Below are 27,589 nucleotides of genomic sequence, written 5' to 3' on the forward strand. Positions count from 1 at the left end.
ATTAAGTTTCTATTCTCCACTTAGGGAAGAGAAGTTTCTGTTATTAGCTAACACCACTGGAAGGCAAAATTACATCAGATCTCTTTGCCTTCTCTTCATAATAAAAGCTTGCAATGTCATATTCCACTGATAAAATGTTACTTTAACATATCATGATATTGTAAATGTCATTGCACTGCCCCAAAAAGGCACACAGATTCTCCTCCTCAAAGACAATATGAATTCATTGTGAGTAAAACAACTCTACATAAGAAAACCATTGACTGTGCACCTGAAATAATCTAAAGATAGTAGGACAGTAGGATACAAACACCACACACTTCTTGAATTCATGAGATTTAATTTAGAGCCTTTTCCCAAGATTCTCTCTATGGACACTACTGGTCTTTATGGCACTATTACAATTTCAGAAAAAGACAGAAAAATCCTTGGATCAAGAAAACAAATCTGCCATAAAACCATATGAGAAAACACCAACACTTTGGTGGAAGATGTCCTTCAGCTTGTTTATATGTAGTTTTAGATAAGATACACTTTGATTTTTCTTCGTTTTCTGATGAAATAATGCAGATTGCTTAGTAAAAGAACAAGTTCCTCTGCAGGGATCTTTAGGGTTGATTTGTTCCTTAGATATAGCAAAAAAACAGGTTAAGACAAGCAAGTTGGGAAAGCTGGTATGGGAATGTTTGGTTGTAAGAGAGCACACAAACATCAAAATAAATTAACTCTATCAATACTGTTTTTCCTTCATTGTCTTTATATTTTACTTTTTCTATTATCCAAACAGCAATTTGCATGCATGTCTTAATTTCGGTTATTTTAAATGTTAAAAAATTACAGATTTGAATCATCTATCAAAACAATCTTTTTTTTTTATTATTTACTGAGAGATATGTTTGACCTTTCTTTAACTCTTAAAAACAGTATGAGAATGGACAGCTCTTTTAATTGTGAATGGTAAGGTACCTACAATAAAAGATTTGAAGTTAGTATTATTAGAATTTATTTTTCCAGTACAGTAAAAAAAACCCTAACCTTATAAAATTCTGATTACTAAAATACATTTTCTTACTTAATAAGTGTTGATTTTTCTTTTGCTTTTATCTGTGCACAAAGTTATTTTGGAGCATAAAATCTCCTTTTTTTTTTTTTTATGGTGAGGGTTTTGTTTTTATTAGCGTTTCTTCCCCAAAACAAGTCAACAAGGCCTGGAATATTATTTTAAATTACTGTACCAATAAATCGAACCAATTTCTTTAAAAATTCTAATATTTGTCTTGTTCTAGCATACGCCATGATTGTTTTTCTATTTATTCAACAAGCTGGTATTCACCTCAAATGCTATGTTGCTGTTGAGGTAAAAAAAGCACGTATAAGTGATACTGTAGTAATATTCAGAAACGCTTAAATGTCTGAATTTATATTATGCTTGCCTTTAAATCCTATGGTCCTTATAGAAATTGTTACATTTCTCTGAAAAACAGAGAGTATAAATATAAAGTAGAACTTTCAGAACTACAGATGACACATATTATACTGGGGCTTCTAATTCCTTTAAATATCATTCCGTAGATTTCAGCATACTAACCTGACATTAGTATTTGCTAAAATACATAGGAGCTATACACACTTCCTTTCAATCTTTGATTTTTAGACCTTTTGAAATAATAACTGAAAAAAGTACTTCAAGATACAACAGCGAAGTTCATTACGGGTGCAAAGCAACACATCCTCATTAAAAAAATTCATATCTACTGGTCCCTAACAGGCTAACAAGTTTATTTTTCCTTTGTTCAACCCAGGACTAATGAGACACACAATCACTTTAAAAACCTTCATTAGGAAAAAGAGATATTAATAGTTCCATGCAGTCTTACAGAAACTGGACAATTTTGTGTATATAAATCCATAAAGATTACTAAATCCACATTATGTGGCTAAGGGGATTTGAGTTCCCAACTGTTGATAAATAGGCTACTTGAAAAACAAATCAATTTATCTGCCCTTCTATACTCTTCCCCAGGCACCCTATTTTGTCCACCAGATGATCTCTGGTCTGACCCTATATATTAGTGGGATTTCCCACATACGTGGGATACATTGTTAGTTCAGTGGAAGGCTGGCAAGAAGGAATAGAGTCAGGACCATGAACCTTTCCTGATTGTCATCAGACTCGAAGAATTAAGTTATGTAGCAACTAGGTAAGTACACTTGCTGTTATAACTCTGAATTCACACATCAGCATATTAAAAAAAAATAAAATACTGCCTTCAGGAAACCTTTTTGAGTTGCTTAGATAAGCAGGCTGAAAACATGTAAACTTGAAGTCTTGGATGTAAAAAGAAATTCAAGATTGATTTTTTTTATATGTTTTTCTATGTTTTGTCACAGTGAGCTTTACATTTTGCAAATCTTTATTAAAAATCACATTATTTTAAAAAGAAACAAAAGACCATATTGTGAGAAGTGACTCTACTTATAAGTGAAAATGTAACAACTTATTAAACTAGAGTATATATCAATAACTGGGGGCCTATCTGTTTTGTAGACTTGCACTCCACTTTTGCTCAAACTCTTCATATAACAAGAGTAGTTAACATATAAATTTTTGCTTATGACATAAGTTGGCACATGCCAGTTTAATAAACTTGAGATTTGAATTTGTTTCCAGATTTTTAAAATCAGACCTTTGTGAATTATATGATTCATTTAGGTTCAACTATGTGGTCAATTAGACATGCTCTTGTTCCTTCCATCCAAGTGAACCATTTTGAAAATACAGTCAGATTTTTTTTTCTGAATCAGCAATTCATGCTTCATGGTTTTAAGAATGGACTCAAGGAAAAGACACGGTTTATTCTCTTAATTTCATCTGTTGGTTTTGGGGAGTTTTTTGCTTATAGGAGAAACTACCAATTTTAAAACATCAAACCCAAAGCATTAAGCTTTGTGACAAAGACAAAGGTACTAAGATTATCTATTTTATACAGGTAGTATATAAGATACTGTCATTTCCTATGATACATATTTAATAAAAAATAAATAGAAGAGTAGTTGGGAATCACTAATAGAGAAAAAAATATTTTTCACTGAAATTGAGAAGAAATAAAGGACTTGTTTTGGATCTTCATTATACTTGAAGATTTATCTGAAGGGACAGAAAGATCTAATGTTGTCCAGGAAACTAAAGAAACTGTCATTAAATACAGACGCTGCAAAAATACAGGGCGATGAAAGGACTCCTCTGAACAGAGGAAAAATAAATTTCCGTTGACTCTTTGCATTAGATTTTTTTCAGGAAAGAGCCTGCCATCGATGCAAAGGTTGCTAAATATTCCATTCATAAACCAGATGTCTGTTCTTCCTTGAGTCTGTAAATTTTAGAATACATTTTGCCTTCCATCTACATTCAGGACTGCGACAGTATCAAAGGGAGTTCTGCAATCTGCATCAGTGGGAGGCAGCCTGAGCTAGCAGCTGGCACGGAGGACTTGGACAAAAGCCTAACTTCACTAAGTCAGTCGCAAAACCCTCATCAGATTGGAAGTTGGTGTCCAAATTATTACTTTTTGAGGGGTACACAATGTTTGGATCAATTACAAGATGAAAGATGAATTCACATCGTGACAGCAGACATACCGCTTCACTTTCTGATCCTTTAGTTCTCTGCTTCTCAGTTTAGTATGTCCTTTCATATCCACCTCAGTGAATTGATATGAGGCAGGTTATGTAACTGCAACTCTCTAGATCTCATGAGTATTTGCAGTAAGAACTGACTCACTGAGATGTGTACATGTGTGCACACCCACATGCACATACAAACCCCTCCCTCACTGCTTCATCCTAACAGATATAACTGCAAGTATGGTTCTTTAAAAATCCAAAGTCTTTCTCAATTTTCAAATTTTTAGTTAAAAATTGATGGAATATAAATGCGGATTTCCTTTTTTAAAGGGTAGTGAAAGAAATCTAAGCTTTAGTAAATGGCATTTCAAGTTATCTAGTATCAATAGACCGCTTTTAAGAGTGGAGAACAGTTATTGCTTATATATATTTTCTTTTTTAGAGCAGGATACTGAAATCAGGAGTGGAGGAAGAAATCTAGTAATATGATTTAAAAAGAAAGGGGCATATGCTATTATTCACTATGCAGCACAAGAGGAACTAGATCAAATACAATGGGAAAGCAACAGAGAGAACAGCAAGAGACTTACAATACTATTCAGAAAATCAGAAAAATGCTGAATAATTTGTTTTGCTACCAAGGTGTAGGGGTGGATTTCCAACACGCAAATATGCATTCCTTCTTTGATTCCAGCAGATCCAAGCATACATTCTCTGAGCAGTAAAAATCCTGATCAAGCCAAAAACAATTCAAAGCAATACTCAGGTACACTTCATGAATAGATGCCACACAGAAGTTGTTGATATTTATCTGGACAGTCATGTAAAATAGAGTTGATGTAAAAAAAATCTACTATTCTGGTGTCTTCAGCGAGACCCATTTCTGATCGCAGTTGGCCTATATTTGGGCCTTTATTTTGCATTATGCATTTGAAGTACAATGTAAACATAGAGTAGAAGTTAATATAAAGTAAGCCACAGCCTAAAATAATCACATCCTTTTGTGGCAAGTTATTAACCTAATACAGGAAATGCATATGTAAAAATATATACCAGCACTAGGAATTTAACACAATCAAAATATACTTCCCTCATTTCTATTGTAAATATGAAAAGGTAACACTTCAAAATGCAAGTAACTTGAAACAGACATCATACCGTTTTGAAACTTTAAGTATTACTGTGCATATAGGTTACCAAACCACATATTCCTCTGCTGAAGAAATCCACAAACATATGGGATAAGGTCATCTAAAGGAACATGGTAGAAGACTAAAAAGGAAAAAAATCAAGGAGGAAAGCAGCCAACGTTCTTCCCAGCCAGGTTCACTTCCTTACATAAGGCTACACTAGTATAACAGGGATCCCTCCACAGTGTGTCTTCTGTCTTAGGGGCTGGTCTTTTTTTTTTCCCTCTTATAAAATGTCTTTTCACAGATCTTAGCAGAATGCTGAATTCTCAAAAAAACTGGTTCAAGACATTATCCATCACTGAATATGTATGTTCCAAAGCATTACCCATATATGTTGCTAGTTTTACTGAATCCAGAGTTCATTGTGTGCCTAATTATAGGTTAAGATTTATCAGAAACAAGAATAAGAATTCTTTTGTATTATATAATAATTTTTGCAGCACTTTCTTGTATTTTGGGTTCATGCATGCAGAATGACATTTAAGAAAAAGTAGATGTAGCAGCCCTGACAGAACAAAAAAAAAAACAAACAAAAAACCAAAACAAACCAAAAAACCAAACCAAATCAAATCAACCAAAAAAAACCATAAAAAAAAGCAAAAAGAATTATTAGCATGTAATCACTACATTGAAAACCTTTACTGACTCAACCTCTCGGACTACTTACATTCACATTTTGAGAACATAATTTTAAAAAGAAAATTATTTTCATATAATTTTAGGATCTGAAAATGATGGGAACTGCAAAAATACAGTTATTCTATGAAATAAGTCAATGAATGTCTGGTCTGTCGTGTTTACAACAAGGACAGTTAAGTCTTCAAGAACATTAACCTCTGTTATTTGCACTAGCAAAAGCTACAGATTCTGTAAACATGGGTTCTCTAAACTAATGGATTCTTTTCTTCACACTTTGGTTCAGAAAACAGATTAATAATCTACCTTATAAGTAAAAGTAAGAGAATGCTCTTATAAATAAAAATAATTGCATTTATTAATTGTCAAAATTCCTTTCACATTTTCAAGTCACCATTTTGCACATCATGAACCCCTTCTCTACTTTGATGGTGCAACTTTGACACTTGCAGTCTAAATCTGAAATTGTCATTGAGAACAGGGCATATTATCAGACTATATGAACCAAGGTAACACACTTCTCTTCCCTGCCTTTTAGTTCTTCATGTGTCAGCCAGAGTGTAATTTATACACTGATTTATTTGTGGGAGTCAAGTAACTGAATCACAAAAATTCTGAGCTCCTTTTGAAGCTCAGCTCCTTACTTCGTCTGACTTCATACGTGTCACTTAATCTTTCTTTACTCCATTTCCCCCTTTAAAAATGAAAGCTGCAAACCATTCCCTTATTTTCCTTCTTTCACAGAGATGGCTGCTCTTCCCCAACCCTTATTTATTTGATACTGAAACATGGGCTAACTTAAAATACTGTGCTGTAGATCAAAGACATGTTCATGCAGAAATACCTGAGCTAGCTTTAAGCCAGGTATCTCAGGTGTGGCAAACAATCTAATTAGGACTGCATGGAAATAAATCTCCAGGGAAGACCTGGAGATCTGAAATACTGCTATTTCACTGCTATAAGTACTCTAGCTAAATTAAACAAAAAAATAAAACTGATTAGGCCACTACATGAATAAATAAATACTAAGTATACAGAAATCAGGGGGTGAGGGGAAGGAATATAATGAAATGTTTCTAAGAGGGCTGCAAGAAACATGAGAGACCTAACAACCAGGTGAATGGACATGAAACTGAAGAATGAGTGTCTCTGCTTAGAGATCATATGTGTACTTAATAACATGAATTAGTATGAAAAAGCCATATTGTCCATTCCTCAAATTGTGAGAATACATCTCCAGCTACTCTTACCTTCACTAGAAGAACCTAGGAATATTTATAATTCAGAGGACAGGCAAGTTCTAAGGAAACATAAAATGGAATGCTTCCATGTTCTTTCTCATAACGGTAAAAAGGAATAGTCACTAAAACAGTTATACAAAAGAAAAAAGAAAATAAACCCATAACAATTTTGATAGCCTTCAGAGAATTTCCTTGTTGAAAGATATCCTTCAGGCCAGTAACTTGACTTGTGATAAATTAGAGGGGTTTTTTTAGTACTACTATTATTAGTAGTATTTAGAAAATCATAATTTAAAACATATGCTGACTATTAACTGTTAGAGTCAGGAAGAGAGGTAATAGTGGAAGTTTCTGTCACTGGGATTTTTTCTAAATTTTCCTCTGAGATGTGATATTAGGCATTGTCAAAACCAGAAGGCTATGACTAAAGACCAGGAAACTAATTTGCCATGGTAATGGCTTTACCCTTGATATACAAATACAAATGCAATGAAAATGTTCTCAAGAAATTATTGTGCAATTTACATTAAGGCTGTGCCATTCTAACAGCAAAATTAGAGAAGAAGGATGCACATATGAGCAGAATTTCCTTGTAAGGAAAGCTCCAAGGGCAGGGGATAAATTAACTCAGAAGTTACTTTTGGTTCTGCAGATTTTACTAATTAACAAGATCTTTGCATACTGAATTTTCACAGTCAATCTGCTAACATTTCTTTTTTCTTTCTTTTTTTTTTTTTCCCTCCCGCATCTGACACCACAGCTAATCATCAGAACAAAACTTCAATCTACATCTGACAGTCATGTAGGCTGGTAGGCAATGTACAGCATATTCTAAGAAAATCAACCCTCTTATCCTTTTTTTTAATTTTTGAGCATTTTATCCTCGGCTGAGCAAATGGAAAGATGCTCTTAACAGAAAACAGAACTTTCCTATTTACTCTGCCTGTGAACTCAACCTTCTTAAATTTGCCTTAACTATAAAGATTTCTTATTTTCCTTAGTCATCTTAGCTTGAAAAAAAAGTACGAAATGTATCAGAAGGTTTCATGTATTGAGCTGGAAATTATCCTTTCAAATTCTAAAATGAAAGGAAGTACAAAGCAATTAGTTATAACTGCATTGTTTCACCAACTGAAATTAAATGGTAAATATTTGAAGTAAAAATTAATAACCAAGATCACTTCCAAAGTGCTGTTTCCATGGAAAATCTCCATGAAAATCCAGTATAAATCCTGATTAAAACCTAACCAAGCTAAACACTGCAGATTACCTAGATTCCAATTAAATGTGACAAATGAACGCTTGACAGATTTCAATTTCAATTCTGTTTCTGTCAGAATGATCCATTAATATTGAAGACTACATTATCAGAATTTGAACAATACAATTGTGCTTAAAATAGTTAAAATACAAATGGACTAAAGAATCATATCACAGAAAACTCTCACTCAAATGTCAGATATTACATATATGAAGGAATAAAAGTAGATTTCATCCTGTTCTGTCATTATTTATAGATTAATGTTAACAGAAATTTCTGGAGGCAGGTGACATGCCACTGTTGAAATCCAAAAGTCTGTAGAGCATAATTTTCATCACAATATCACCCATCTCTCAAAGGTTTCAGTTCAAGGTTTTATAAAGGAGAAGGATTTTCTGGTTGCTATATGCATGTCCTACCATGCAGAATTTTTTTCTGGAGATTTTTTTTCATTCACTTATCCATGAATTAATGTATTTATCTACCTATATGTTTCTATCTACTAACTATAGAACGTTATTTTTAAAACTGAATCCAACAAATTCATCCTACCACATACAAAATATCATTTTTCAAAAAAATCCAATTTACATCTGAAATATTTTAGTTATTATAATGCAATGCCAGTTTTTGTATCAACACAAAATCCTAAGTAAACTGGTTTGCTTTAACTTATGACACTGCTCAAACACTATTCATTTTCAATTACACTTCTGTGGTTGTGATTTTTTTCATTATTATTTCCTTAATACTTTCATTATTATTTCATATTGGTTACCAAATATGTTAAAAATTATATTCACTTTTGGCTCTACTGTTCCTCCAGTGTGGCTCAGGTTTACCCCATGTTAGCTACTTTGAACTCAGAATTTCATGTCTACAAATCCTCTATGTTGCTGTATGCAAGGGAATTAATAAATTGTTTAATTTTATTATCCTAACCACAAAATCTCACTACAAAACAGATAATAAAATAATCAGCCCAATTTAGGTACAAAGTACTTTTTTTCTGACATTCTTCCAGTAACACCATTGTCACTTCCCTCCTCCCCTCATCTCCAGAAAAATGAAATGTAAATAAATATATTCATATAGACAACCAAGAAAAATATATAGACACACACTTATAAACATACATAACTAATACATCTTTAGATGGATAATACCATCTTTCTTTTTGGTCACTTAGTTATTTGCTATTGGGATATACATTTGAAGCATATGTAGACTGCTGTAGCCGTTCTTTAGTCATACATACTAGATTTGACAATATCTTACCATGAAGAATAACATAGTTTTACTGGGTTGACATGTCTATCTCAGAAAAGACAAAACCCAAGGAACAGTTATCCAGTGTTGTTATCCCTGAAAAACTAAAACATGCACTTAGCCAAACTAATTAATTCATTCTATAATAAAAATACACCACCCTTCTTACATTTACCCACCAATTACAATTGGATTAGAAAACCCATTATTTCTTTGGTTATCAAAAATCTGTACCCTTTGACATTTACTAATTTATTCCATTATTTATGGGCAAATAAAAATACAATGAAGTGAGTGTCTGACTTCATAAAATTTTAGATCAAGACCAGTAAGTGGAGAAGAGTGAAATATTCGTGTTTTATAAAATACATTTCAAATTGAATGGGTCTTATTTTTTTAATCCTGAATAATTTTAGATAGAAAGAAAAACAGAACCTAACTTAAGATTTATATTAACATATCTGGGTTTTTTAATAGTAGGAGAATTACTATGGAATAAATAAGTATGCAGCATTTTCCCCTTTTACATAAATGGACCCTGAATTTAAATGAGATGTTGTAAAAGTACTGTATAAAATAAAAAGTGAAGAAAAGGAAAGTAATGTTCTTCTTTTCTAAATAATGAAGAATGGGCTTGTCATTTGGCACTATATTGAAAACAGTCTATATAACGTTTATATAGAATTCTGTAGAGTGGGGTTTTTAAATCCTATTTTCTTTTCCTGGTACTGTACATATTACTTTCTGGGAAATTTCCTAAGTAGTTTTTGAAAAAAATATGGAAGGAAACAAGAATACATGTCCTTTATGGTCTTTTATCTAGAATGAAAAATATGGAATTTAATTCAATTACCATCTCCCCCGCCCTTTACTAGTATTTTTTTTTTCACTGTTTTAACTGCTTCTGCAGTACAGATTTTAAATCATGTAAAGAAACGAAAGTGCTGGTTTTTTTAGTGGTGTTATGTTCCATTATTTTGTATACCTGCATTTTATCAAGCTTTAAAATAAAATTATTACAGTGTTAACTATTTAATTTATTTTTTTTATATTTTTGGACTGACCTTTCAAAAGTCTACTTAGTATCACTTGCTAGTGAGATTAGGTGTGTGAATGTTGTGTTTGCCCCTACCATTTTCCATATGCTCTGCCTCACCAACACTGCCATCCGGCGTAGTCCTTTCGTAGTTGTCCTCTGGGAGTGGAAGGGCACCCAGTCTTGGCCCTGATGAACTCTTACTGCTTGGTGTTTCTGACTCCTCCAGACCGCTGTCATAGCAACTCTGCAATGACCCTTGATGCGGGTCCTGAGGCTGACTCACAACAGAAAACGTCACTCTACGAAATGGCTGCAAGAGAAAAGATTCTGAATGTCACTGGAAAGTTCAGTCTTTGAACAACTGATTCTCAAAACATGACTTAAGCAAACCAATATTTTAACATTTACTAATTAAACAATTTTGTCTACATTAAAGCAAACAGAAAGCACAGTTCTTAAATAAAAAGCCACCGGACAGAGCATCTGTGGAATTTTACTGTGATATATGGTCCAGAACCTTCAAGCAGTTTGTCACAGCCTCCTTTCAAATGGCTACATTCATGGGCTAAGAAAGCTGGTTTAAATATTTATAAATTCTGTGCAGTTTCTCTTTCAATCAATAGTAATAAGTTGAACAGAATTAATATCAGACTGCATAAAGGTACTTGACAGTATGTGCATGTGTATGTGTAAGACTGTGTGGGTGGGTAAAAATGCTCACCTGTAAACTATATTGTGGGTATTACGAACATAACAGCACACCCATAAGACTTCTATAAAACCAATTCCTGTGGTTCTGAAAGCTAGTTGACATGGGAAAGGGGGAAAAAATGAAAAAAAAAAGAAAAAAAAAGAAGGAAGAAAAAAAGTCTCTTAGGTCCTTTGCCATAAAAGTCAGTGCCTGGAGACGGGGTGTGTTGCCAGCTGACTTAATAAAACCTTTAAAGTACTGTGAGCACAGCTGACACCACATGTTTCCACTGGGACTGTACAAACATAGATTGTTACAGATTTGTATTCATTCAAAATGACAGATATTACTGTTGCTCTGGAAGCCTACATGCTGAACCCTGGCACCAGTGAGCATCCCAGGAAATGGGAGAGTGGATCCTTCACATTTCAGAGGACACTGAGGGCAGCGGGATTTTCAGTAAGAAGCTGGGGGTTCTCCTGCAATTTGAACTACACTGAAGCAGCAATGATACATTTAAAATAATTTAATGATACATTTGGAGTAACTTACTGTTCACGAGGCTATAAAAACAGAAAAATGTCTGATGTTCTAGAAAGCACCTTCTGAAACAAACACCAATAGATCTATCCATTTTATAAGACACTATGCAGACAGTGATGTTGAATCCTGCCTTTGGATTCAGATGTGTTTCAAGCCCTATGTTTGAACGAGACATAGGTATATATCACCCACACTGGCACCTCTAGTCACTATAAGATGGAAATGTATGTGCAGGCCAGAAGGGAGAAAACAGCAACTACAACCACTTACACAAGTCTTGAAGAACAGAAGTCCACATCAGGTTTGCAAGCAGAGAGGTCAAAAGAATTTTACAATTCTTTTGAGGATACAAAGTTTTGAACATATAAAGATATTCAGTGCAGATGATAAATAGGTTGGACTACAAATATAAAGCTAAGTCTTCCTGGCAAAAGTAGATCAAAAGTTTATAAACATGTCAATTGCTAGTATTACTTTACTGTGAACTGTTTGATGGATAGAACTTCATACAATGAGATGCTGTAACCTGTAACCATACTTCGATTACTACTTAGTTCTGTAATCTGTAACTATACATCAATTACTACTTAGTTCTGGACCAATGATGCAAACTGTGAATCTCCCAGATTTGAACTGACTTAGACTGTCCTGTAGGCTATTCCTGAATATCATACTCTCTCTCAAGAAATGAATTAGCTACTAGATACTGTGACATGTTGAGAAAATGTGCAAATTGAGGAAGCAATTCCCAAATTTTCCCACAAACTGCTATATTTGCCTGTTATCAAACTTCACAAAGGAAACATTATCATCTACATTTGAGAGGCCCTATGGACCTGATATCCACACGATAATCTGACAACTCTCAGACATCCAAAGACCCACAAGCTTTTTAAGAGATGATGAGGACCTTGGCCACAGCCAGCATGGCTTCATGAGAGGAAAGTCTTGCTTGTCAAACCTAATTTTATTTTATGACAAGGTAACCCACCTAGTTAATCAAAGGAAGCCAGTGGATGTAATCTTTTTGGATTTCAATAGAGCTTTTGATACTGTCTCAAAATGTCTAGCCCACAGCTGAATAAACACACCATGCAGTGGGTTAGCAATTGGCTCATGAGTAATAGTGAATAGGGTAACATCAGACTGGAGACCTGTCATTAGTGGGGTTCCACAGTGCTCCATCTTAGACCCTGTGCTCTTCAACATCTTCATAAACAAATTGGATGCAGGACTGGAAGGGATACTTAGCAAGTCTGCAGATGACACAAAACTGGGAGGAGCTGTTGACTCCCTTGAAGGCAGGGAAGCCCTGCAGAAAGACTTCAAAAAATTAGAGGACCAAGCAGTCACCAGCCATACCAAGTTTAATAAGGGTAAGTGCCAGGTTCTGCACTGGGGACGGGCAACACTGGATGTATGTACAGAGTGGGGAACGAAACACTGGAAAGAAGTGCTACAGAAAGGGACTTGGGGCTCCTGATTCACAGCAAGTTGATTATGAGTCAGCAGTGCCCTGGCAGCCAGGAGGTCCAGTCATATCCTGGGGGGCATCAGGCAAAGCATCACCAGCTGGTCAAGGGAGGGGATTGTCCTGCTCTGCTCTGCACCGGTGTGGCCTTACCTTGGATATTGTGTGCAGTTTGGGGCAACAAAATATAAGAAAGATATTAAGCCATTAGAGAGTGTTCAGTGGAGGGCAACAAAGATGGTGAAGGGCCTTGAGGGGAAGTCATATGAGGTGGGGCTGAGGTCACTTGGTCTGTTCAGCCTGGAGAAAAGGAGACTGAAGGGAGACCTCATTGCAGTTACAACTTCCTCGTGAGGGGAAGAAGAGGGGCAGGCACTGATCTCTTCTCTGTGGTGATCAGTGAGAGGAGCCGAGAGAATGGCCTCAAGTTGTGTCTGGGGAGGTTTAGGTTAGATATTAGAAAAAGGTTCTTCACCCAGAGGGTGGCTGGGCATTGAAACAGGCTCCCCAGGGAACTGGTCAAAGCACAAAGCCTGACAGAGTTCAAGAAGCGTTTGGACAACACTCGCAGGCACATGGCATGATTTTTGGGGATGTCCTGTGCAGGGTTAAGAGTTGGACTTGATGATTCTTGTGGGTCCCTTCCAACTCAGAATATTCTGTGATTCTGTGACATTTGGATGCCTGTGAAGTAGTAAAACTAATGCCCTGTAAACCAGAGCTAAGCTCTATGGACTCTACCCTTAAAATATTACAACTGTGAACCATATTCCATTTTCTCCTTGGAAAAAGAACAGTTCTGACAGTGGATAACTGGAGAATATGGCACTTGGAGACGGAGAACCCACAGAATTCAAGTGTGGAAAGCAAAGCTTATCATTCACAGTTACCACACACCTACACATTGGTCCTACTTACAAATCTACTAAAGACCATTGTGGCATAATATCTTTGAAAATTCTTGTTAGAGATTTAACCTGAAGAGACAAATACTACCACCCCTTCCCTAAAGGTTTTTGAAATTTTATTCAATGATTACGATGACTCAATTCCATCTACTTTTCTAGATATAATCAACTGCTGCCTGAGGTCACTTTGTGGCAAAGATATGGTGCACCACTGCTAAAGAAACTTTCCTATCTGACCATCTAGGAGCCACTCTGGCAGTCACTTTTACACCAGCTGAGCTGGGACCGTGGCCCCTTTGCAGCTACACGTCCCACACTCACACAGTCAGATCAGATTTCCTTACCGGCTCGACCCCAGATTCCCCATAGCAGAGTCTCAGACGTCCCGATCCTTAAAATACTTTAATCTTGGTGCAATAACTAACAAAAAAGCATCTCCAGCTGGGTGCCTCCGAGGACAGAACCCTAACAAAGGAAACCCTGGGCTTTTATACACTCACAGTCTAAGTGCCCTAAAGTCTGGGTGTCCTCAGCTCCAGCTGTGTCTCTGAGTGTCCATTCACCTGGCTGGGCCACAGGTCCCCGTGCCCTTTGTTATGCAAAGGGTCGGCAACCCAGGCTTCTTTCCTAGGGCTTCAGCCGCCCAGAGCTCAGCCTGCAGCTGGCGCTGCAGCTGCTCACCGAGCTACCGGCACTGAATGTATTAATCAACACCATAAACACTTCTCATTGTCTACAGTTATTGCAAGAACAGAGTGATGTTCCCTAAAATGAAAATGAATTAAAAAAAAAAAAGTATTTGGAATTTTATGTTCCCTTTTCCATTTTCCACTGATTTTTTGGAAATCAGTCCTAACTAGATCACAAGTACAGAACACCTGTTTACCACAAGAATCGTAGCAATGTTATTTAAATTAAGTTTTGGAAAGAGCTATAAAGGCTTTAGGACCATTCTGGTCATCTTCACATATTCTTTTAAAGATAAATGCCTTATCTAGACTACATTTATGGAAGAATACATGTGGTAGATGCAAAGTTGAGCTGTTTTATAGCTTAGGCTAAAAATTCCTAAGATCACTATATATCCTCTAAACTAAAAGAAATTTGATGTACCTTTGCTAAGTTAATAATAGTTTTTAAACAGATCTGGGTGTTCATCTTGCTTTTTTCTTAAGTGCTGTACTGAGTAGGAATTATCTGATTATAAAACTAAAATACAGTTCAGTAGACCCAATTCAGCCCGTTCCACAGAATATCAATGAGGATGGCATGATGATGATAAAATCCTTTTGGAAAGAATGATGTGCATGTAAATATATTAATTGTTATTCTGTAGCATTTATTACACTTCTACTTTCAGTACAAATGTCAGAATTCTGACCTCTATTGCAATACTTCTGAGAACCAGATCCTCTCAGGCAAATGTATAGCAAATTTTGAATGTATCATGTCTCCTAGAATAACATCATGGCCTGTGCTTTTCTGATAAAAAGAAATAGACTTTGATCACAATATATGTTTGTTACCTGCATAGTTAGTGAACACTCTGTCTGATTACTATAATGAATTTTAAAAACAAAAAAACCTGAATATCCATACTATGGTTTACTGTCTCCTTTCCAACATGTCATTGTTTCTGATATGCAAATCACCATATACTTAAGACAATATAATCTGGATAAATTTACCAATTGTCATAACAGAACTATCAGTTATAAAAGATACGGAGTTTTAATATTTCCTTTGAATATTGAGGCTAAACTAATTATGGCACCTGATTTTTACACCAAATAAACTAGGATATCTTAGAGATAAAGTTGATGAAAACACAGAAGTATGGGATTGCTATAAAACGCCTCTGAAAAAACCCTATGTATATGTATATGCATGTAAGTTTGTTCATGCAACTCATAGAAGTCTGTTAATTGTCACTAACATTTAAGTTAAATGAGTTTAAATCCCTATGAAGAGAGTTACAAACACTAGGATATTGATACATAATAAATGCTACTAATGCATCAGTTACTATGAATGCAATAAACCCCCTCCACAAACAAGAACTTTATTCACATACTCTTTGTTTATATTCTAATCTGTAAAACAGTTGAGATTTCAAATAAAACTGCATATTAAGGAGACAATTAAGAGGATGATATTAGCATTAATATTTCTAACAAGTTATTAGTAAAATGCCGGTTATCTCATGCATTCATTTAAATATCAAAAAGAGGGATATAAGCTGCACTTTAACAAGCAAAACTAGACTACATCCTTAATTTTGTGTTTCCATTTATAATATTACATCAGTAATTTCTCACAGGAAAATGGACATGAGAAATTTCCAAGTGCTCACAAATTAAGACACCTACCCATGAGAGAAGAGGGTTATGTTTAGCTTTATTGATTTTCAGTGTACAACATTAACACAGGTCCATCTGCCAGCACTGTGAGTCAACATCGTACAGCTGCTTTTACCCAAATAAGTCCATTAGCTGTTTAATTTGTCCTTCCCAGCAAAACAGCAACCCTAAGCCTTTACTGGTCCCTTAGTAGGGATAGTCCTTATTGTACTCATGTTTAGTAAGAAGACAATAGGTTTAATAATTTTCCCCTCTGAAAACTGACAACATATTTTCTGAGAACAGCATATAGAATTATTTTATCTGATCCTGGAGATGAGTAGATCACAGAGAAAAGATACACCCTTGCATTATGCCCCAATGGTAAATCACCATTTCTTCCTTGTTTCATCTCTATTTCATAAACAAGGTATCTTCTTCTCCCCTCATCCGCAGAACAAAAATCACTGCAATGCCAAAGACATATGCTTCCTGCTATCTGTAATAATTGATCCCTATTAACTTATTCTATGGTAGAGTGTTTATCTTAGCCTGTATTAAATAATTCATCCCTATCAAAGCTAGAAACTAAAATTATATTTTTAGTTCATGAAGAACCCTAATTTTGGAGCTTGACATGAGGGATAGAGTTTGGATAGACTTGGGGAAATACAATATATCCATATAGCTCCACAAGACTTAATTGTGACACTTTTTCACCATTATGAGAGACATTTTTCTTTCATATCTTAACGTTTCTAGTTTGGTATTATATTTCTTGTTACTTCACAGTGCTCATGGATTACATTCTCTCATGATTTCTGTATATCAACTGCTATCAGCATTGTTAATATTGTCTGTTCAAATCCTGGTGCATTTGGACTATAATAGTTGTGTGGAAGAGTGAATCTTTTCCGTGTAATCATTTTCAGAGCTAAGCTTGCAACCATCAACCCTTTCTCAGCCAGTTACCTCACAACTGATTCTGGATAAAGTGGATGCACCGAAGTGTAACAAGGAAGAGTTAGCAAATTTCTCTCTTAATTACTTAGAACTTGGACAAAACTAGTGAGACAAAAATAGTTTGTTCAACATTAGCTTGGACATTATCCAACCCCTGGAACATTAGAAACTAAGGTTTTTATTTTTCCCTAACTCTCATATCAGATGACTTCCCACTTTAAAAAGGTATGATATCCTGGGCTATTTGCTAGGATTTAAGTTGGCCTAAGAGCCAGCTCTAGATATTACCTAGTCCAATTCCCCTGGTTAAAGCAGAGCACTTTCCCCAGGGATGTAATCAATCAGGGGTTTAGTATCTTCAAGAATGGAGACTCCACAGCCTCTCTGAGCAAGCAAGTTCCACAGTTTTGCTACTCTTATAGGTTTCTTTTATGTTTGAATGGAATTTCTGCATTTCAGTTTACACCAAAGCATAAAAAGTACTGCTGATGAGTCAAACCTGAATAATTCCTGTTAGCTTCAGAAAGTCAATCAGCGTCAAACTGCTTGTAAGACTAATACAGTGACTTTTAGATGTATATAGGGTAGATCTGAAAATAGACAGATGAGAGACAGCAATTGATCACATAAATTCAAAATGCTTCTTTAGCATTTGAATTTTGATAAAACATGTCATTATCCTTTTTTTTCCATTCATTCTTAATTGCTGGAAACTTGTTGGAAGACAAACAAAATATTAATGAATGATTCCTCTTCTACATGAATAGTTTCAACCCACACAACTCGTTTCCCCATTCAAATCACATATTTCTATTGTTCTAAACTTCTGTCATTGTGGTTAATATAAAATTGTCAGGAAATTAAATTAAGCAGGCATTATTTTTTCAATGAAAAATTGAAATATCTGAGATTAGTATTACAGCAGCAGGGTAAAGGAGGAGAAACACACTGATAAAAATAATGATTTCTTTTTCTTTTAAATTTAGCAAAATGTAGTGACAACTGTAATTTTAAACAGGACTTGAATAAAATAAAAAAAAATATTCTGATATTGCAGCTCTGCAGCAATCATCATCTGTGATGAACTGTGATTGGCTCAGCTATCAGGTAAGAATTCTAAACACAAGAGAAAGACTCTTCATCATTATTTTCAATTTTTTTAATTCTATTTTTATTAATTTTAGTTGCAGTAGTAATCTGGTCATAAATCAGAAGCATATTTTGTTTGTTCTGTATAAATATGAAATACACATCCATTAATATCTATTTGTTTAAGCCCAGGGCTACATGTTAAGATTTGCTATTCAGGGATAATATTCCATAATGTATTTTGCATTATGGGCATCTTAGTGTATAACATTCAAACATACTTTTTTCCTTTTAAGTTTAGTGCTTTTCTCAAATATCCTCTCTTTCCTGTTTTTCAAACTTGCCTTTCTGATTCACAACAAGGACTTTTGAGGAGCCAAAATTTTTTTTTATTGACCTGGCTACATTAAGTAGATTTCTAATAATTCTTGTCTCTGTTACAAGTAAACAAATAAAAGGCATGCCTTTTATTTCTGTGAATATCATCAGAGAAGAACCAATAATATGAAGAACCTTCCTTTCTCAAAGACACAATACTCTTTTGTGATAGAACACTCATATCAAAATATAACACACAAGATTGTTTACAAAAATTAAACCAGATCTTACAAGGCTTTAAAGTGAAGCCAATGTTCTTAGCATTTCACAAGAGCTCTTCTTGCTAGCTATTGAAAGGTGAGCATAAAGCAACAAAGAATAAATGGGAATCTCTATCAGACATGGTCAAAAGAATTTTAGCATACTTGTTTGCCTGCTCATAAAAATATGTTTTTGTTATCACTTCAGTATCCTATTGTTTGACAATTGTAAAAACAAATCATCTATGACCCTGAAATGCTCTTATTATTCTAGTGCAAGAATGAAATGGATAAGTAGCACTTTGTCTTACCAAGAACAATTACAACATGAATTAAGATTTTTATCATAGTTTTATTTTCTTAAAACAAAAGCTTGTCCTATATCTTTCATGAAGATTAAACACAACTTCAGCGCATCTAGTATTTCTTTTTCTGAACTCATTGCATTAGATTCCAGTCTTCTACTCTAATTCTTTCTAATAATTTTCATTGAAATCCTCTGAACACTTCTTTGACAAAAATCTATTATTAAGGCACTGTAACAGAATTCATTTAGCTAAGTGTCCAGTATCTTATATTACTCACTACTTTTACCTTCAAAATGGCTAACATTCTCTCAGACTTTTCTGTGATCATATCTTTTGCTGAAGTATTTGGAGAGTCTATCTTTCCTGGAGGAGTTTCTTTTGATTTCTTTGTTTTTCACCAGAGAATATGCTGCCCAAAACTAGTCCAGGGATATTAGTTTACTGAGGTTGTTATGTCTGTCAGCTCCTGTCTTTCAACATGAGAAATTTTCATCTTTGTCTGTTTTCTATGCTGTTTCATTAAAGTTTTTCTTTGGCTCAAATATGCTTCTCTGAAAACAAACAAGCAAAATCCTCATTTCCATTCCACCAGCTCAATCCACCAAATATTTGGGTTGAGATCATCTGCAACTTCTCTTGAATCTGTGTTGAAGGAAAAAAGAATATAACCTTTTACCCTAGTTATCAGGCACTAAAACACCCTAACGAGGGAGATATACATTTATAAACCCATTTCAAAAGTCATTTAAACAAAACTGCCCATTGAGAAATGATGAAACCAGAAAGTCTGTCTACATATATTTTTTTTTTATAGGCTATAAAATGATGATCCTTCAGTTGTCTCAAGTTCAAATGGGTCAAAAAGTGATGTGATAGAAACAATTCATCCAATTAAGCAATACTCATATATTTACATATATCACTTGAGGTTCTAGCACACATTCTATTTCACACACACACATATATATATACATAAAATTTATATATATATATAAATGAATATGCAGATAGACATGAAAAGAAAAATATTTCAGAACTACAGAATTGTACACAAAAGATACAAATTGTCATGTTCTACACAGCATTCTGTATGAATCTACAATAATATTTTAGTTCACATAAGATATAGACTACATAAATTAATTTCCTTATTATCCTCAATTTTTGTACTTTGTTATCTTTGGAAGAACTTGAAGCAAACATATTGGACCCTTTTGAATTCAATTCCAACACAGGATGTGATCCAAAAGCCTCCCTAGACAGCTTGAACAAAAAGCAGCTCAGTTCACAGGATCAGACTAGAACTAGTCCACAGTAAATCTTCACAGAATGCATATAGTATGAAAATCGGTGTCAGAACCCACTGTTTCACCATACAGATCAATATCTCTTGGGCCATTCTATTTGCTAATGTAGACAGAGACAATTTATAAAAATTGCTCTCTCTACATTTTTTTTTCCCTGCACAAAGACAGGCTTGTGTCTGCAAAGGGATCTTTGTCAGAATGCCATTGAAATCACAGACCCAGGTAGCTAAAGCGTATATGAACCTTTCAAAATATGAAGCTTTAGTATTAACAAAGCACTGATGCAAAAGTAATGTTTTCTTCCAAGAAATGTAAAATATTCGTGGTGCTAATATTAGATGAAACATTTTGAACAAATTGAAAATAGACCACAGTGTTCTGTATAGAACTTACTAGATAAAAAGGGAAAAAATAACTCTCAAGAAGATTTTTAATTATTAATATATATGTTGCATCAGAGTGGAACTCTTTGGGTCCTAAGTCTTACCTACCTTCTGTCATTGTTAAAAAGGTTAATTATTAATAGTATTGAGAATATTTTCTTTTTAGCTATTGTTCACAAGAAAAGCCCAATATGAACAAGGAGAGTCACAGCTTCAAATTTTAGGAAAATTCAGCAATAACTCCTGGAAGAATAAGATCAAATTCTAAATGTATATGAATACATAAACAAGTCACTTTAATAGGGCAGATATACAAATACAGTAAATACAGATATACAAATTAACTTTTTGTGAGTGAATAGGAATAAGGATTTTTGCACTGGTCATCAAAAGGTGTTGTTGATGACATATTTTCCAAAACCTGCAGTTGAAATGTTTTCCAAAATTAGGTAATTGACTCAATATTTTATATTTTTCTTATGTATAATGTAGTCCTTATTGTTTGTTTACTGTTTATTCATCTAAGTTGTCCGAATTATTCTTTAAACTTAAATGTCTTAAATTTAAAAGCATAGTGATTTTTAAAGGGTCAAAACATTTTCTATAAATTGGACAATATAAACTCAGGCACAAAATCTCAGATAGTCAACTGCATTCTTCTACAGGAAGTGAAAGGACAGAACTATAGATGTGTATCTCATCTAGGAAGATATTTAATAGAATGGAAATATTTTTCACTAAATATTGAGAAACTTAAATTAGCTACATAATTTTAGATCACTCAAGTCAGATGAAACACTGTAGCTATGGAAGTTTTAATAATAAACATGCCACAGGCTCAAAATACAAGGTCTTGAAATGATTAATTTTATTCATAAATTGCATATTTGAAAAAGCACTGTAGATTTGATGGGGAAAAAAGGGAGACTTGAATGAATATAAAAATACAATTTGTTCCATTATTTCATTTTAATCAGGGTTACATACACTTTTATTGTGACAAATAAACCGTTAGAAAAAATATATTTGAATGAGGTAATTGAAGAGGAAACTGATAAAAAGGTAGCTCAGACAAAATAACAGATGAGGTCCATGTCCAGAACTATGCTCCAAGTCTATTTATCTATACAGCCACCTTCTATAATTAAAATACCTGCAAAAGATGTGGGGGTATTTGCTAATTTACTTTTTTTTCCATATATCACACAGAAAAAACACTTCAAAAATATTGTATTACTATAAAAATAGAATATACATTTTCTTCCATTGTAGGAAAATGTTTGAAGTACAATGAGTATTTTAAAAAACTAATTAAAAGAGGACATTTAGGTAATAATAAACAAATTGTTGGAAAAATATTCAAAATACAAAAAAGGAAATTATGTATTTTCAAAGAAATAGTTATGTAAGTTAGAAAACTATTGATACGTAGCAATCGCTGCCTATTTCCTGTTATGGCCACCTGTAACACCATGCCTGTTGCTGTAGGTTAAAAGTTACTTTGTAATTGTCAGTGATGTTATTTGAAGCAAATTGCTTAAAGCCATTGAAATGTGAAGCTATTTACACTTGACTCAAAATGTTAGTAACTATTTGAGAATGTAGTTTTAACACATTAAAGGTGCTTTAAATGTACAGCCTTATGAGAAGTACTGAAATATTTACCTGTGGAATGGATTACAACTATCAACTTATTACACAATTATTACTGTGAGAAAACAGTGTAATGTCATAGAAAAAAATGTTTGTTTGTGGTTTGATTTTATTTTTCTTTCTTCAAAAGTCTAGTCATGAAATTCTGTGAAAACAAATGTTAACTAACTTGTGTTCTCTAATAAGAATTTTCCTGGCATGTGTTTGTCGAAACATGCTTCAGCCAATTAATATTAAAACCATGACTTTTGAAGGAAGTAATGAGATGACTGTCTGAAAAACAACGGCATGGACTAACTCCTTCAATATAAATACTTTTATTATCCTAGGACTTGATTTTTATTTTTCCAATCTTTCACTTCAGGTTTGGACCCAAAACTAAAAGATATCTGCTAATCTCTCAAAAGATTTTCATCATACACTCTAAAAAATCATGAAAGAAATTATGCATCTGAAGGAAAATCAAATTATTATACATATATAAAATATTGTAAAATAGAAACAGAAAAGCTTGACTTATATTAAAAATATTTAAGCTGAAATTATTCATAGGTAAGATTTTATAGATCTTTTTTAAATATTCTTGAACTGGTTAGCATAAAAAAAAGAACACCTCCTCAACTAAAAACGTGGCTACATATTTCATCACCAATTTAACAAAGTTCAAGTGTAAAACTTTAAGTGTGCTGTCACATCATTATACAACAATATGTTAGAGAAAAATGTTTTCTTATGTTGAAGAATGCAGCATGTACTTCAGTAATGTGAACCACACATTGGTGTGAAGATTCCCTTTTAAAAGATTCAGGTCATTTGCTCTAGTCCCTTCCAAGACCTTTTCTGCACAGCCCAAGCGTGGCAAATATTCATGGATATTTCTTCAGAGTGATTTTTCATTTGTTTGTGAGAAAGATGTACTGATTTTTATTAACAGGAAAATGTATTTGCTAGAGCTCGTTCCCTTTGTCTCTTTAAGGTACTCTGAAAACGAGACAATAAAAATACTCTAGGCTTAATAAATGACTATTTTTAATTGCGTGTCTCACATCTTTTTATGTGGCAGATGAAGGATGAGTTCAAATTATGGTTCACTAAACCCTATATTTCAGTAGTCACTGCATTATCAAGATTGCTCATAAATACATTGTTTGAGACTCAAGGAAGTTCTACAGAGTTCACAAACTGGAGTTCTTTCATTCTACAGCTAGAGACCAGATGGGTAACTTTCATTGTCACGAGGAAGAAAGCCTGGTGGATTTCCTGGAAGAAACTACAGGCTCAGAGAAGCGTACTGCGATTGCAAGAAGATTAAAATAGACTGCATTGCCTTTTCAGACAGCTAAATTCGTTCTTATTATGCACTCTCTCAAATATTCGTCTAGAAATGTGTTTAATACTGTGACTGTGCTTCAAGACAGTCTGATACTTGTTATCAGCTCCAAAGAAGTTTTAAATATTAAGATGTTATTAAAAAAAGTGACAAGGCTAAATAAATCCTTGCCTGTTCTACCGTTAAGAAGTGTCACATAGAGAAGCAATGTTTTTGCCTAACCACCTTTCTTTCTCTCCAGTAGCAAAGTATGAGAAGAACTAAAAGCAAAAAACTTCTTCGGACACTCAAGGTAATTCTATTATTTCCTGGTACAGTGTCATGAAGAACATGAAATGAAGGGTTTGGGATTATTTGGTGTCTCAGAAGAAGAGTAACATTTGACTAAAGCAAAAATATAATTCAAATAAAATATCAGAATTTTTCATTTTAAAACCTAGTTTTTGCAACATTGTCATTCAGAAAGAAATTAAGATCATATCTTAAAAAGATTATGTAATGTAGAAAAGAATCACATACTCCAAAGAGTCAAGTTTGGCCTGTAGGTTCTGATGAGCTGCATGGTTAGCAAGTACTGGGATCCTCACAGGATATGGTCATCCTTATGATTTACTAGGGAATCAACAATTCTTCAGTTTTCTGTCTGAATATAACAGAAAGAGACTTTCTGGCACAGGAATCTGGGCTGAAGTCTGAACTTTATATCTACATCTCAAATTGAGTTGCCATGTGAAGTTAGTTGAGCCAGCTCTAAATGAATCTCACTGCAAGGCTGTTTGTGAGCTTCTTGAGCGATCTGCATCTCTATTCATACATTACCATATAGCTGAATGTGTGCAATTTCCACTTTGAATGTTGCAACTTTCAGGATTAATTTCACTATTTATTCTTCATTTAATTCATGTAAATGAATAAGATTAGAAAGGTCAAATCCTTGGCTGATATAAATCAATGTATTCTTGTTGTCTGACTCCAGACATCTGTTCTTTCCCTAGTTATAACAAGATGTTTTGCTTTTTCCAAACAAAGCAACATAACGGGCAACAATATTGTCATGGCTGAAGACAGTCATGGATCTTGACTGGATGAGGCAGCATGCACTGCATAAAGCCAGCTGGCATTAGCAAGAACACTTTCTGGTCAATGCCCTCTAAAAATAAAAAAGTATCAACCTCATCAAGAGCAGACCCCTATTGCAAAGTCCAGAATTGAATGTAGCTCTCCCATTTGGCTGCTTCATCGCTGCCACTATGCCATCTGGTCAAAAATTGTTTAGCACTCTATCAGCTTTATGTCTGTAACTTTTAAAGCACAAATATTTATATTTGAGTTTTGTCCAAAAAGTCTCTTAGATAAGCGGTAGAAAAAGCTGTCTCTCTTTCCAGTTCGGGACAAACAAAGCAGAAAGTCTGGGCAGATGTAAGGGAAAGAAATTTAATTCAAAAACTTTACAGAGAAAAAGAAATTCAATACTTGTGCTACTTCTAGGCGGATTTGAATAAATTGATCACAATTGATTTTATGCTGATGTCTTCATCTTAAAATGGCATTGTTTTTTCAAATTGTTCCATATGATTATAGGTTATTGGACCAAAACAGGTGTAAAGCTGCAGTTTGTGTAGAATAGAATATACAGCTCTTATTCAGAACTGTGAACAAAACGAAGATCAATTAACTTTTTTTAATTATTTCATGCCCTCAAAGATGAAATTGTACCTTTTTAAAGCATTATGTAAAAAGTATCAGAAAATACACAACTTTCTAATTGTAAAATAATTAAGCGATGCTCATGTAACTACATTTATCACAGGACTCTTCAGCTAGAAGGAAGGAAGTAGAAAGGAAAGGAAAAGGATGTTGAAAAGTCTGGATTTAATTCCTGGCTTAGCACGAGTGTAATGTTTTTCTTTGGCAATGTCTTTCACCCATTTGTAGATTCAAAAAAAGGATTACCCTTTACCTTCATATAATGGTTACCCTGACTTTGTAAGTAGACTTTGTAAGACTATAGTAGAGACTGTTGGGAGCACAGATGGGAAAAACTGCACAAACTAATGTAACAGTATTTCAAACAACTAAAGACATTGTGGGGAGCAAACACAACCCTAAGAATCCAGAACACAGAGGATACTACTGAATTTTTTTATTTGCTATGTATCTTCTTGGAAATTGCAACAAAATGTGAATTTCTGGCCAATAACACTACTATAAATATGCAAACATATCCCTGACATACTCTTTCCAATACTACATATTATTATGCAGATGTTCTTCAATTGTTTCCAAATTGTAAGCCTCTGCAAATAAATACAGCAAAAATAACTTAGAGCAAGGGGCACACCATAGGACATTACAAAAACTGACTGTTCAAACTTCAAGAATGTATTCTGAGGCTACTCTGCCTTGATGGAATTTGTAATAGATATATGTGTTTCCAAAAAAGTTCAACTTCACTGAACTACAAAACAGGTTAAAAATGCAGTTTTGTAGATGCCCAATTATGTTAATATTTCAAATTCCAATTTTAAGATCAAGCTTGAATCACTGTCCTTAACAAGCATCTAACAACATGCATGAGTAGACATTTTTTGACACATATGCAAAAATACCTTGTAAGTCACAAGGAAAGAAAATTAGATTTAAAGTGTTGAAAGATTATCCTTTAAAAAAATTCTAAAAGCCTAAGAAAATGGTAAGAGATTTTATTTATTTTCACTTATTTTCTATCCCATTTTAATGTATACAAGAAGAAATTCTCTTTTTTGGTATGCAAATATAAAAATACTTACAGTTTTTCCCTAAATCTGTATTTCCCTGAAACATTTTAAAATATGTCTCTTTTTAAGAACATAGTTTTTTATAACACTCAAATGTTTAATTAAATTACAGCTGAGCTGCAAGTGGTTTCCTCTGCAAGTGGTTTTGACACCAAAAGTGTCATTTCAGGGCAAACTTAATTCAGGTTTTTGTGAAAAAAATTAATAAAAGGATTTTGAAAGAATTTTTATTTCTTCTTTCAGAATATAACTGGATTTTAAGCAGAATTGAGTAACACATTTTTGAATACATTTTTATAAAAGATAAATGTTTTTGAAAACTGTTTTCTTAATTCCATTCTTCCAGCCACAAATTTTAATTTTGATAAGAAAGATGTTTTCAGATAAATCCAATGTTTTTCCCATTATCTATATTTTTGTATTTTTCTTCTCCCTACTCATCTCAAGTGGAAAGACTCTATTGGTTTTATAAGGTGTTAGAACCACTACAGTTCAGTGATCCCTGCACACAACCCACATGCAACAGATCTAATGGACTGAGATTTTTTGGATAGAAAATCTCTCTCTACTTAATCTTACTGAGACAATCATTCACACAACTTTATTTAAAATATACACATATGACCTTTATGAAGTGTCATAAATTTGCACACTCACCCTGGGCACGAGTGTATTTACACAAAGAATCATTTGTGCGATCTCTTTTTCCACATTCATTGTTCTCATGCTTCTCATCTCCTTTCTTTTATATGAAACCTTCTGTGTGTGTCTGACAGGCTGGTCTTTGGGTAAACTGATAGGACAGTCATAGCGGTTACAAAAGCCGTAATCCAGCACCCCATTCCCTATTGACAGATGGATGTATCTGTCAGACACAATCTAAGATTAGTTTGTATCTTAATATCAAGTTAGAAATACGAGAAGGCTGAGTTCCTTTAGCTTTATCTGCTTTTACTACCTTGGGTCTGTGTAAGTAATCACAGAAC

General features: G+C 34.0%; 1 protein-coding gene across 1 annotated transcript in view; it reads right to left on the reverse strand.

Annotated features, from left to right (window-relative positions):
- Window positions 1-12,033, reverse strand: part of LOC120322460 (protocadherin-9-like) — a 145,153-nt gene extending 133,120 nt beyond the window's left edge. Inside the window, exons 1-2 of the mRNA XM_039385012.1 lie at window positions 11,977-12,033; window positions 10,357-10,573 (exon numbers count right to left, since the gene is read on the reverse strand). Of these exons, the coding sequence (XP_039240946.1) occupies window positions 10,357-10,573; window positions 11,977-12,033 (274 nt within the window). The remainder of the gene's footprint in view (window positions 1-10,356; window positions 10,574-11,976) is intronic.
- Between the last annotated feature and the right edge of the window lie 15,556 nt (window positions 12,034-27,589).

This window comes from Pipra filicauda, unplaced genomic scaffold (genome assembly GCF_003945595.2).
Source record: "Pipra filicauda isolate LSUMZ 115617 unplaced genomic scaffold, ASM394559v2 scaffold38_size3968069_pilon, whole genome shotgun sequence".
In the NCBI taxonomy this organism is placed as follows: domain Eukaryota; kingdom Metazoa; phylum Chordata; class Aves; order Passeriformes; family Pipridae; genus Pipra; species Pipra filicauda.